The sequence below is a fragment of the Apteryx rowi genome, unplaced genomic scaffold (genome assembly GCF_003343035.1).
Source record: "Apteryx rowi isolate R43461 unplaced genomic scaffold, aptRow1 scaffold_1034, whole genome shotgun sequence".
In the NCBI taxonomy this organism is placed as follows: Eukaryota; Metazoa; Chordata; class Aves; order Apterygiformes; family Apterygidae; genus Apteryx; species Apteryx rowi.
The window spans coordinates 170,172-184,958 of record NW_020447236.1 but is presented as its reverse complement, the minus strand read 5'-3'; the positions used below and the strand labels follow the sequence as shown (position 1 = coordinate 184,958).

At 36.4% G+C, this 14,787-nt stretch overlaps 1 protein-coding gene across 1 annotated transcript in view; it reads right to left on the bottom strand.

The window, feature by feature from the left end:
• Window positions 1-1,064: 1,064 nt before the first annotated feature.
• LOC112966671 (sodium/potassium-transporting ATPase subunit beta-1-interacting protein 2) overlaps window positions 1,065-14,787 on the bottom strand; it is a gene marked incomplete at both ends in the record, with an annotated part of 165,462 nt that continues 151,739 nt past the window's right edge. The window contains one exon of the mRNA XM_026067023.1: window positions 1,065-1,265. Coding sequence (XP_025922808.1) covers window positions 1,065-1,265 — 201 coding nt within the window. The remainder of the gene's footprint in view (window positions 1,266-14,787) is intronic.

The window sequence follows — 14,787 nt, the reverse complement described above, 5'->3', positions numbered from 1 at the left end:
CTGGGGTAGCTGAGGGCCATGTTCTATGTTATGGGCTATCCAGCTGCCTTACATTAACTTCTGCATCTCGCAAACCAAATTTCCTCTTTTGCCAGTATGGTCCTTCTTTGAAAAAAACTTTGGAATCTTCTGCACAAAAATGTATATAGTGGGAGTCATGTACCCAGCTGCTGAACCAAATTTATATATAGTAATGGTTTTATTTGCAATCAGGTATATATATATCTGCACCTGGACATAAAAGTGTATGCATCACTAGGGCCTACATAAAAATGCAACTTGGCATTCAATGTAATTAAGTCAGTGTTTATGTCATCTTTTCATCTGAGTCAGAGTCATCAGAAAGAAAAATGATTAGTACAGGTAAATATTGTTTAAAACCTATCAAATTCCCCAACCATTACAAACCGTTTTTCACTGCTCATAAATTTTCCTCAGTGTAACAGTGGATTCTTACCCTCATAAAAAGATTAAGATTTCTGCTTTTGACTTTCATACAAGTACATTTTCTTCTCTTGAGAAGAACCTTTCCCATTCTCCTGAAGGGCATATTGAATAATGTGGTAAAGACAAGTGTTCAGTTTTGCTGATTTAAGAAAACAACGTAATTTGACTAGTCAGATGAGAGACCTGTGAAATGATCAATGAATCTATTTTTACTGTGAAAAATTTTCTCTTTCATTTTGACTTTTTTTCACATTCATTTTGACTTTCACAGTAATAGCTGTAACTGATTATTTTGTCCTAAATTAAATTTTCTAGTGTAATTTGAATGTAACTTGCTGTAAGTATTTTGTGAGATGGTCAATGGTTAAAATAGAGGCCAGGAAGAGAGAGTAGGTAAAGACGACAATTCTTACAGAGCTAAATGTGTATATCAGAGCTTTTCAAGTACAGGTTGCTTGCAATAGCTACAAGCCAAAAGAGTTTCACTGCAGGGACTCTAAAATTTAGTTCCAGGGTTTCTAAATCAATGTCACAATATTCCACTATTTTGGTAATAAAGCGCTGCAAGAAGAAATCTAGAAAAAGTGCTGGGAGTGAGGCTGTTTATAAACACTTACTGCAAGGAAGATCTGAAGAGAACTGTGAGCCACTTCTATGTACTGGTATTCAAGAAAACACCCCGAGACAGTGATATAACGATGATCCTCTGGTGCCCAGTCTGGGGCTGGGGTTACTGAGGTCACAGTGCAGCCTGGTCCATTCTCCATCCACCAAGAACGATGCATTGAGATATTAAAGGTCAGAATGAGATCTGTTTCCTGCAAAAGAACAAGTGAAGAATTAACTTGCTGGGATGGTACTCTGTTACCAATTACCTCAGCTAGAGATTTCTCAGCATGCATAAAGAAGCAAAGAGCAGCAATAAAACTGCACTGTCACATGAAGATTAGTGGAGCTTGCCTGCAGCAAGCTCAAGTAGCTGTACCTTGACAGGCAGAATTGTTTTGAAGCAGAAGGAAAATAATTCTGCAAGCCAGGATCTGCTCCCAGACATTATAGTAGCCTGGACCATATCAGTCATTTCTGTTACATTTCCCACGTTCCTGCGGAAATCATAAGGACTGATGGATGTGCATATTTCCACCCCAACCTTCCTCTGCTCGTTTTCTAGAAGCGTGGCTCCTGTTTTGGTGGTCTGATCCACCAAACTATACAAGAATCCCTGGGAGCTGGGACTTCACAGACTTTAATATGTGTGGGTCTTTTGCAAGGAGTTTAGCTCATGGAGTCTGAGAAGTAAAACGGTGATAGCTCTACTGAAATATTGGAGGAGGTGCAGAAAAAGGGTTTAGCCTTATTGCTTGAAACTATAGGCTCCTCTTCTGAATTCTTAGTAATGCCCATCTCAATCTTCTAACTTCGTAGTTGTTTGTAAGGAAACAGCTACTGAGTGTTACCTTGTCTAAAGACTGTTCAGCTTGTTAAATAAAGGGCAGAGAGGCAGGCAACCTTTAAATCCCATGCAGCTGGTACGTTCTAGCTAGTGCAAGGGAGTACTAGTCAGCCATGCTTTCCATTAAGATTGTGCTTATAAATAGATCATAAAGGATTAATAAATGATTAATATACATCATAAACAATATTATGGATATGACTTTCATAAATTATACTTGGTTGCACATTATTTGAGGGTGTTATACATGGTTATAAGCAAACTATGGACCTTGTGGATTCTGTAATAGCCTACACTGCTTACCAACTCTTTATAAACTATTTATAAATGTAACCTCATTGTAAAGTGTGAGTATCTAGTCTGTGTGCACATGTGCTCAGTCATGTAAAAGAGATTGCTTTTAAGTAATGTCTTTGCAGAGCCAAACTCTCCCCACACCTAGCCTACATTTTTTTCAGCCTGTTGATGATATTAATAATTAAGATTCTCATAAAGATTTCAAAATGTAACTATTTAGTTATGTTTACCATGCCAAAATGAATAGAATGGCCATTCAGAATGTCTATTCTGAAGCCGGATATGTTGTGTCCATATTTTCCTCCCTCCAAAAATGATCATTTTTCAGTTCCACTTGTTTTCCCTCTTTGCACTAATTCAAGCAAATGTAACTCCATTCAGTGAGGTTTTGATAATGTCATGATTGACATGTCAATCAATCAGTGATTACACTTGACACTGTAGTTTATTGAAAGGTCTTTTAGAAGTTGCCCTACAGTCTTAAAGCACAGAAATTTGGTACATTAAAAGAAGAAAAAGTTACCCTGCACAAATATACCCAACTGTCAGATGGCAGGAAGGACCACAAATGTTGCTGCAATGAATAATTGCCCTATGTTGTCAGAAGAGTCATATAGCAAATGATTAGCTATATGAATAAACGCATGACACTTCCCATAAATTTTATTGATGCAACTAACTTCAGACAGTTTGAAGGTAATCAAGACTACTGTGAACATTTGGATAAATAGCCTGAATTTGCCAAAACCAGACATATTTGCCTGTGGCTATATGTCTTCACCCCCATCAAACCTTGCCTGTCCCTGGACCCCTCTCTAGCAAATCTGCTGCTCTGGTGTCTGCCAGAGTCTGTCTGTCTTAGAGTACAGTCAATGGACATTTTTCCCCAGCAGCCAAGCCTTGAGGCTTTTCTTCTTTCTGGAGTCAGGGTTGTTATGGCTCTTTTGTAGCACAAAGTCCTTCTCACCCAGTGTAAGAGGTTGAAGAATGGGTGAATATCTTTGGAGTAACTTTGCTTGAAGTAATGGATTTATTCCTGAATGACTAAAATCAAAATCCATCATGTTATTGTCAGAAGATATTTAAGCTATTCTGGTTACCATGGAAAATTCTTAACCTCTAGTCTCTTATCAGAGCAGCAGTATGAATGAATAGGACTCATTGTTTGGCTCTATTTTATCGTTTGCAATACATTCAGAAGAATCATGATGTACTAAAAATATTTTACGAAGTGCAGACAAGGGATGRAAAATGTATTCCTTGAAAAAGAAAGGAACAAACTAGCTACAGGGACTGAGTATTTGTTAGGCATCTGACAGGTGAAGTTAAAATGTATCAGGAGGAGCTAAACATAAAGATCAAAACTGGACTCTCTAGTGAGAACTTCACTGCTTTAAAAACAGTTATGTTTGCTTACACAAGGTGCAGTAGTCCAAAATGCTTTTGGTTAAAAGTACAAGTAAAGTTCCAAGTTACACAGAAAATATAATTACACAATAAAATCTTTATAATTACATATATAAATAAAACTTCGCAAAATCCAGCTTTCTTCCTCCCTGAATTTATTCCTGCAAGATTTTCTGAAATAGTTCACTATTACATTTAGCAAATTCCCTGGCTTCCAAATCATAATTTGGCACTTAAGTTGAATGCTGTGATTAGGACTAATAATCTTGTTTTGTTCAAGAATAGACTTTTAGTGATTATCAGTAAAAATTAAAGAACAACCTACAGATCTGTATCTATTTCTATCCCCAATGAATCAGAAAAATGATGTGTTGTTTCCTCTGTTCATAGAATAGGCCTGATACTTGTCACAGGAGTGTTTTCTCCCTTAATTCTTGACATTAGAAAAAAACAAATAAACAACTTTTACTGAAAGCCTGGACTTTAAATCTTGCAAAACTTTGAATGAAGGGGTTGAGAAGACTTTTAAAGAGTGTAACTATTATGTATCTAATTAATTAAGAAACAGAGGCCAAGTTCAGAAAGCAAAATAGTAAGTGGAGGTGAAATCTGATTCTGGTAAGACTGGGCATCATCCATATCTCAGTGCAAATATGACTGGAAAAAGCCTGATAATAAAGACTGATTTTCACAAGCAAGCACATAAACTAGTCCCTGTAAATTCTTACCCCCAAAGCATGTGGGATAAGAATAAATGCAGAAGGAGCTTATTTAGTACAAAGTCAGCTGCAGCACAAAGTCAGACCTTCTCAGGTATTAATCATTATGGGCTTTGATCTTGCTCATAACCTTCAAACCATCTCCCTCTATGTGCAACCAGATTAGAAGAACATTTCCTGTTGTTTAATAGCAATGGAAAACCAGTTTACGAAAAGTTTTATTTTTTAATGAGAAAACTGATAAGGACCTGAATGTCCTTGTAGAACTGTGTGAACCAAAGTGAAGATGATATATCTATCATTAACAGCTATTATACTGGAAACATTTAGAATTATTCTTTAATAAGCTCTCTTGCTATTTACTCTGCTCACTGTATGAATATACTTTTAGTGGACATAGAGGAAGACTGTGCTGGAAGCAGGGGATTTTTGTACTCTCCTGTGTATTTGCCATATGTTTTCTTCCCAACATCTGTGGCTCAGACATTGTTCAGAGAAATGCAGAGAAATGGTCTAATAAGCCTTGGAACTATGAAACTTAACAAGAACTGTTGATACACTTTGGGCATGTCGATATGGTGTTGTTCACAGTTTGTATGTCAAGGAAGATTTTATTATCCTAAGTTCAACAAACAGCTGCTTCCTTCATGTACACAGAAATACATCTGTATGAGCTTTATTGAAGATCACTGTGATGCTTTCCTAAACCCTGGTGATATTTGTAAAGCCTGTTAATGAAAACCAGTGCATTAAAGTAGATTTTGCTATTCATCAAGGGGAAAAATCAGAGGAAAATATTCAGTAGAACATCTTTGCTGCTTTCTTGAGATGTCATGGTATTTGTAGTGGTCAGGAGTAGTACTGCTGGACTGGACAAAACTAGAGCTTGGAGATCTCACAGCCATTAGAAGCTCAGACATCCTCAAAGTAAGTGTATAATTTCATTCTAGCCTGGTTTGTAAAAAACACAGAATCCTGATGGTTCTGTGTCTGTGTTTAATACAGTACATAACAGCCTTGACTGGGGTTAAGGGCACAATACTTCTTGCTGAGGAATACTTCTGCACATCTGGCTGAGGACAGCTAATGACAGAACATGGCAGCAGAAAGCTTTGTAAGAGTTACTAGGAATAAATATATCCTTCTGTGCTCCTTAAGGAGCAGCAACAGGCCAGCAGTACTCAAAATGAAGATAGTTAGGTGGTGTGTGTATGTTACTACTACTATATATTAATATGTATAATATCTCTGTGTAGTAATTACTTATTATAAGGGTTTTGTTAGGTGCTCTGGTGCAGTTTGGAACACCTAATCCCAAAGAATCCAAGAGAATTCCAAGCAAAAAGAAAGGCAGTAGTGATTCAGGGTTATTCTCTTTGAAAGTACAAGAGATTGTGAAGACTCGGAGAAATTAAATTGTATTGACCTCTGTGCTTGTGGCTTGCCATGTAATGGGAAATGAGATTCTTCCATTTTTCTAATTAGGAATTGCTGAAATCTGTGCAGATCTGCCAAGCTTCAGTACAAGTTTGGTCAAATACAACCATGCAACCCCTTGTTTCATTTTTCAAACTCAAACTAGCAAGAATGGGCTGCTTGGAGACTGAATGATCACACAAGGTTTCAGTGATAAAAGATCAGTGTCTGAAAGCGTCTATAGTTCTCGATGCGTCAGATGCACAGAGGCCTCTACAGGCAGTTTTTCCTTCTGTTATCTCACTTTTCCACTAAAAGTAGCTCCCATCAGGCAGTACCATTTTATTATGCAAGCAGACTTTTTCTGTCTAAAGAAACAACTACTCTTACTGAAGGGTCAAAACACAGCACACAGCTTGGCAGCTGTGTAGAGTGGTTTTTTTTTTTTTTTTTTGCTTTCTTATCCACAGCTGACATAAAGGAAATAATTATTGTACAATTGTGTAGGGATAGTGGATTTCCACTATTAAATCTTTTTTATCCTGTTGCATCTTAACTGATTTTTAGCCTCTCTGTTTTACTTTTTCCTACATGGGTAATTCTTTCCCTTTCATTTGATTTTTTTTTTTCCAGAAACTCAAAATTCTGGCCTTGAATTTCCTCTTACATAACAATTTTGCATCAGTATAATTCCAAATGTGATATGGAATATGATTTACCTATATGTCGTTAATGAGATGAGACTGAATCAGTCTGAGTCCATCCAGCAGATTTGCTTCTGAAGTTCATCCATGAAAAAAAGCAGAAGTTATCTCACTGTTATCTCTTCTCAGTATTCTGTTGAAAATGCTCCAAATGTATCTTAAGTGATTTCTAGGGTAGTGTACATCCAAAGATCTCAATGAATTACTTATAAAGACATCAGCATGAGAGAAAGAGATCACTCAGGTGTGCTGATTTTCTTTTCTAAAATGAAACTAGGTGGTTATGTGMACAAAATACTGTAAAATAGTCCTCAAAAAGCATAGCTACTACAATACAGGGATTGACACTGTAATTTACAACTCTGTTATACCATTCCTATCAATAATCTTATGAAATTGTTAGAGCTGCAATCAATGTTATCTTAATTAAGATCTTCATATTTTTCTAGTATTGGAATATCTACATTGACATACCTAACAATTCTGTTCTGTTCTGTTACAATTTATTAAAAAAAAAAAATACCCTGCTAAACTCCAGAATATAATTCTATCAGTTCAGCAGCATCAACATTTTTCATTAACAGCTTTGTTCAAGAAGTTTCTATCTATATAGTTCTTCAATTAAAAATATCATAAAAAGAAAGTAAAAACTTTCAATTTGTACTGCAAGGTTAAAATGATTACTACTATCTCATGAATATTTTTCATATTTAAACAGAATATTTTTAGACTAAGAATGTTCTGGACTAGGATACTTTGAATTTTTTTATGGAGAATAGAAGAAGTAAGTCCATTTCAATACTGAGTGACATACAGTTGCTTATTATTGGAACTTGACAGGTTGCAGTCTTTGTGCTATCACATAGAAATTTGAATCTGAGTCTTCTAGAAATTTAGTGAGGGTCCCAAGCAGTACAATCTTATAAAACTCTTTGCGGTTGACTTTCTGGAGGATTTAAGCTTGGTGGAATGATAAAAAACAATGAAAAAGGCAGCTGAACAGGTGTCCCCCACATCCCAAAGTAGTAGTTAACTCTATGAGATCTTTTTTATTTCTCATCACACTCTAACCAGCATTACCATTCTAGGATTGAGGAAAAGTTTTGAAGGAAATTGTGTTGAATACAATACCTTGTTTTGAAAAGTTTCAGTTTTGACAAACCACCTTTCTCTGATGAAAATAGCCAGACTTGCCTAGAAACTTTGTTAATGCAGATATAAAGCAGGCAGTTTTCCACTTTCAATTGATGTACACTGTTCTAAGATTACTGACTGGCATGGAATTATTCCCAGATTTCATTAAAAAAGGCTTCATTCATTCCAGAAGATAAAGTCTGGAAATAGTAAGTTGAAAATTTAAACCTGAAGATACAAATGGGCAAATTAGATATATTTTGGTGTACCAAGAAACAATGATCCAACAGGTATATTAGAGAGTTAATTTTCAGCTTCAGTGTGGAACAGTGTGACCTGACTTAGGGCAGAGTTCCATTGTTAGAAACTGGATGGTAGCATTTAGTCTCTCTTCATAATATTCTTCCCACAACAAAACTGTGTTTCCCAAAGCAAAACTAGAAAAGAGTTTTACAGTCATTCTAAATTCAGTATCGTTCTGAATTTCTTTTCAAAATGAGGTGAATATTATGAGCAGTTCCCAAACACTGGTTGTCCATTTTTAATTGAAAACAGATGATTTCACAGCTGACAGAAATATCACTATATTTGTGTTAGTTTGTCATGTACAGGACAGAATGCTTTTAAACAAGTTTTAGCTCTTTAGTCTCTCAGGATGGCTTTTTTTTTTTTTTCTTCTTTCTAAATGGTAAAGGAAATATGTCTCATGTCTTGGTTTATCCAGGCAAATACACAGATCAGTAATGCTTAGAATTTGCAGAGACAAATATAAATAACCTCCTAATTCTAAATAAAACACTCTAAGTACAAGGACATCTTACATTTGGATAATATCCAAAGGACTGAGCAGAGCTTCCAGCGAGCTAAGAACAAAGCTGCAAATGGAAAGGTCCAGGTCCTCAGTGAAATGATAGGATCAAAGGAATATCCTTAGAATGTTTCCCTTTCTAAAATGAATGGTTTGCTCTAAGTTGTTAAACCATCTCAAGAACACTTTGCTGAATCACCTCTCTCCAAGGCAAAATTTTATCATGGTCAACAATTTAGTAAGGAAGATAGCAAAAGTGTGTGATATAGAGCTTCTCTGATAGTTTTACAGTGTCTGTGCAGAAGAAAATTCCCATTGATATGGTTTGTTTTAGGGTCCTTTGGCACTGGTTGTGTAACAGTAAATGCTGTAAAACAGTACACATATAAAATGGCAAACCTTTGTTTTCTGTTTCCTGGGATGTTTATTCTCTTTCAAAATTTAAATAATTATAATGTCTACCTTTTCCTGCTTTAAACAACCTGATCATCCATGACTCTTGAGTTGAGCTCATGCCTACAATGGAGATATACATTTTTTTCTGATTGAACCTGCCTCTGATATTACATCCACAAAATGCAGAGTGTACAGGAAACAGTAAGTAGACTTCAACAGAGTTCTCAGATCAGAGCTGTTATCCCAGAAGAGGCGTTAGGAAACATGAGATCATTGTCATGCAGAAGTGCTTCAAGAAACACCAAGCTGAGGGTTAATACATATTGTACACAGTGCGCTATAGTTTAAGCACTTCTAGTCAGCGCTGAGTTTATGTGTGTCAAGATTTCAGGATAAACAAAAAGAAGCCTGGATGAACCAGGAAATTACTAAAAAGTATGTGGAACCATCTTATTCAGTTTGATTCAAATTTAGCCCAGATTAATATTTTCAAGAGAATTTACTTCTGTGAAGAGGCTGCAATATACTAAAGCAGCAAGTTAAAATGCAGAACTAGTCCTCCCAACCCACTTGCATTCTCAGTATGAAATAAAATAGCCATATTTAAATGATTTGAATTCCTCTGAAGTCAACAGACAGAGTCCAGCTGAAAGAAAGTGCTAAGTATTTCTGAAGAACCCTGAAAAGCTACTTAGAGAACCTAAATAAGACATTGAGCAAGAAGCCAGCCACAGATAGATAAGAAAGGATAGAGACAGCACTGGAATGTGGGCCATCTCAGTATAACCCTTATGTCCTGTTAAAGAACTGGTATGGGGTATGGAACAACTGTTCGGCATTGACTTATTTCAGGCTCTTTCACCATGATTTAGATCACTATTGATGAGGCTGACAGTTTTCATCATCCCCAGATTTATATTCAAATCTGAAGCCGTACAACATCCAGGTAGCTTGCAGATTTGGGCCAGTGGAACAAAAGTCAGGTCAGCAAAACAACATGAATACACAGCATGGTGTGCACAAAGACTGAATATAGCAGTCTCTGTTGCAACACTGCTGAATATTTGTAGCAAGGATATTTCTGACTTTTCGTCTGACACATTTTCCACCTACATATGACTTTTATCTGACTTCAAGGGATCACACAGGTGCAACTCTACCATGTGACACAGGAAAACCTGTGTCACAGTTTTCAGTGTTAAAACATTTAGCTATAGCTACCCCACAGATTTTCAAAAACACCTTCAGTATATATCTCAATGGTTCTGTTTATTTTTTAAATGAACGAAACAATTGTCACAGGGCTGTGTTATACCACTCTGACTAACTTTAGTTCATAAAGAGTTCATTCACGTCCTTGCTCATGAGGATATTTATTAGAATATGTAAGGCTATATTCAGATTTGATATATCAAACTCTTTTCACTTTACATGCAGCAATTAATTTAACTGTAAGTGAAGCTGCTTTTTGTTTTTGTAGAGTGATATTATGTCACTTAGCATGGACCACAGATTAGTTGTATGAAAACTAATTTGATTATCCACTAACTCATCTAACTACAGAAATAAGATCTAACTTATCTTGAACACGGAGTGAATTAAGGTTGGTTTGTATATTGGTTGTTCTCTGCATTTGGGAAGTTACAATAAGGAAATTATTTAAATTATTTCTAAGAAATGGGATTCACAGTTTCTTCTATTCTAAAGATGGTAATTTTTTTTTTTTTCTGCAGTATACCTCAGAAATAATTTTGAGGAATCTGAGACTACTCAGGAATTCCAGCTGAATTTGGAGACTAGTTTTAGCTTAAAAATGAAAATAACAAGAATGAGAACAACACCATAAGGAATTCTTTTCAACATTTACAGAAGAAAATGTTAGAGTTTTTTAATGCCATTACATGGCATTTAGGCAGCATTTGCAAATTGAAATGGAAAATGCTAGCACTTCCACTTGTTCAGTGTAGGTGATATGAGTTCAAATCTCCTCTTTCCTTGATTCAGAAAGCGTATTTCACTCTTCTTACAAGTCATTACTGAAGGATGTCCATGCCCATCAGTTTACTAAACTACAGCCTCGTAAGAATAATTTGAGGCCATTTTAAAAGATTCAGTGCATAACTTTGGATAAATATATGTTTTCTATTAAGTTTTCAGAAGCACACCTTAGGGAATAGTATTACGATGGCACGCTAGATTTTTAGCTAGTATGAAGGAAAGCACCTCATGTACCATAAAAGAGAAAAATAGCAATTTAAATCAGCTGAGGTACTAGTCCATAGATTAATCGTCTGCCACTCTTCTACACGTTGACTACTCTGCATGCAGTGTTGCTAAATCATGCAGGACTATCTGCAGAATATAAGAATACCTAATTTCAGATGGCAAAAACAGTTCAATAAAAGGATCCACTATTTTGCACATCTTATCCTTAGCACCAGTTTGTATAACATACACACCAATTTGTATAACAGACATAAGGTTATGGCATACCTAAAGTTATACATACAGTTATGTATAGCATACACAACATAGCATACATAGCATGCAAAAGAAATATAACGTAGATTCAGGGTGCAGGGTTATGGTTTTGAACTAATAGTGTTATTAGGCGATAACAAGACACTTTCTAGATATCATACCATTTCATCCTAAAACTCTTTACAACAGCTTTTGTTTCCCATGATTTTCTTCTCCTTCCTCTTAGATACAAATATTTTCATCTGGTATTTGAAGATGCAGCAGTTAATGAATAAACCATGCTATTTAATGATATAACAAATGCTACTTTGTATTGTATGCTTCTGTCTTCTTTTCTTTGTAAAAGCTTTGTTCTGTTTTCAATAGTTAAATTGTAAAAATAAACATAAAATAAAATAATGCAGAGTGATTCATATATTCCCATTTTTAAATATGGTTTGTCCCTGCATTTTATTTCAGATATTAAGTGCAAATGTAAAGGAGATATTTTTGTAAAAGGCAATACAGAATGGCCTACTAATTGAAGAGCAGGATCTTGTGTCTGGTAGGCACAGTTAAAGATCAGTTCCTAGATAAGCTATGTGTTAACAATAGTTTAGTGACAGTTCACATGAGATGCCAGTTCCACTATTACAGGAGACTCATGTTTTGATGCTTTCCTCCATCTCACAGGGCTCTGCAAAAGGAAAAATTGCTTTTCAGTTCAAATTTACATTGATTTGCTTCAAAGGCAAAAGAAGCCTCAAGTTCTGGTTTCCAACTAGTTAGTAACCTGATGACTTTTCAGTGAGAATGCAAACTCCATCTCTTGTGGCTGAGCACTGACTGGCAGGTGAGCAGCTCTGCAGAAAAGGCCTGCAGAGGCGCCTGGAGGACACCAAGCTGACCATGAGTCAGCATAGCAAAGAAGGCCAACAGCATCCTGGGCTGCATTAGGCAGACCATTGCCAGCAGGTCAAGGGAGATGATCCTTTCCCTCTGCTCAGCTCTGGTGAAGCCGCATCTAGAGTGCTGTGTCCAGTGCTGGGCTCCCCAGTACAAGAGAGACATGGAGCTACTGGAGCAAGTCCAGCAGAGGCCACAAAGATGATGTAGGGACTGGAGCATCTGTCATAGGAGGAGAAGCTGAGGGCACTGGACCTGTTCAGCATTAAGAGGAGAAGGCTCAGAGGGGATCCCATTGCTGCCCATAACTACCTAGTGAGACGTAGGTCTAGAGAAGACATAGCCAGACTCCTCTCAAAGGTGCACAGCAGGACAAGGGACAACAAAACACAAGCTGGAACACAGTAAATTCTGATTAGATTTAAGGATTTCTTTTTCTTTTTTTTTTTAACCGTGAGTGTGGTCAAACACTAGAGCAGGTGCCCAGAGAGGTGGTGGAATCTCCATCCTCGGAGATATTCAAAACTTGACTGGAAAAGTGCTTGAACAAGGCGATCTAATTGACCCTCCTTTGAGAAGAGAGTTGTACTAGATGACCTTCCAACCTAAATTATTCTGTGATACAAAATGTATTCCCTTGAAGAATCAAAAAAAGTTCCTGTAGTTCTCCAAAAAAAGCCCCTAATTACGCAATGAATTGGCTTCTTGCAGCGTGAAGATAGGTGGGGTGTGTCCCTCAAAATCCTACTATAACATACTGGAGAGCTCAGTTCTAATAAGAACCCGGTAACTCAAGTATGACTTGTCCACTGGGCTGATAACTAATCCATGGTCTAACTCTGTAGGGAAAACATACTTTCAGAATAGACTTTCAAGAATAGGTTTTTAACTTACATGCTTTCTGCCTTGATACAACCTAGAGGTGTCTCTCTCACTGGGATGGAGAAAGGAAAACTGGCATTGGAGTGGCATAAATGTTTGCCTTGAAGATGCTGTACAGATTTTTAATGATGCAGCTATGATTAGAGCCCTTCCCTATCTTGAATTATCACATATAAGCTAGAATAAAACAGTGAAGATGTTCAAAAATTTTAAATTTTTTTTCTAAAATGTTTTCTCTCTCTCTCAGTCATTCCACTTGACTCATATCAATAGTTCTGCCTGCATGTTTTATTTACAAGCATTTCATGCAGGCTAACTAAAATTCCACTTAAGATGCATCCCTGAATCCAAAGACCCTCCAGTTTCCAGTCAGGATTAAGATGAAACACTAGGAGCAATGATCTTTAATGAGCATAGCTTAAGAGAGGCAACAAGAACAGAGTTCTGCCTCTGTAGACTGAATCAGTGATTGAAAACTTTATTTAAGAAACTGAGGGGGAGTAGATTTAGCATTCTAACTGTGGTGTCTGTGTCAGTTTCTTAAATTAAGTTTTCAGTAGCTGATTTAGCCCAGGGAAATGCAGAAATCTGGTTGAACTGTCTCTTGAGGCTGCTTATACTAAATTTTTTGTTTGTGTTTAGTGCTAATGCAGAATTAGAGGAACTCCAGTGTCAAGATGTTAGAAGATCGATTCTTCTTATTACTTTGAATTGGAAAGCTGGTATACACAATAGAGCACTTGCAGGGGAAGAACGATACAAAGAGCTCTTTTTTGATTTTCCTGATGTTTAAGAATATTGCAAAACTCTGTGAATTCAAAGAAGTAGGGTTAATTTTGTGTCAAGGAATAAACATAGAATACCTGGTTTATTAAGTATATGGTGGGTAAAATATTTTTATAGAAATATATATCTGCCCAATGGAAAAATATATAACCTTCAATAAGTTTTACAGTATCTGTATAATCACTTCATTATGAAGTGCTAGCCATAAACCACATGCGCTCTGTCCCTTTCCTTTGGGTAAAACTCTCCTAATAAATTACTTACAAGAGGGATCTTTTGTTTACAAGGCACATCATAGGTTTTCCATCAACATCACTGATTTTTAATGTTTCTTGGACAAAGGCATCAAAAGTATTAAAACTTCCCTGACGAGCAGTCCTCTGCAATGTGCGTTGGTGCAATTCTGAATTCACTAGGAGCTAAAGTTGTCCAGGGAAGGTAGCAGTGAAGCCATATATGCTTTCAACCTAAAATAAACACTTCACTTTCATCTGAAAGGGTGATCTGTAAAGTATCATTACATTTAAAGGATACATCTCTATTAAAACAAATGGGGTTTCAGCTTAAAAACTAATGGCACAATCAGGCTTGAAAATAAAGATTGCATAGTTTAGCACCCTAAAGTCAGGAAATGACAAACTGCAGCTTTTATGTGCAGTCTTGGTTCTGCCTTATGCACCTCAGCATTACAATATAGTGTTTAATTACATACCATTTCAACAAGATGAGCTAAGCACACAGCATCTTGTTCATCATTAAGCTACCCTCATATATTTTTCAGCCTTATGACAGTTCAGGATAACCTGTAGAGATTTCCAGCTTAGTCCTAAATAATTTAAGAAATTATTTCATTTTTTGTACTGATGATAATTCCATTAAATTAATGGGACTCTCACAGCATGTGAGATTAAAATTGTTATTTGAGTCCAGACCTTCAGATAAACACTTTCCAAGATATACACAGATTCCATT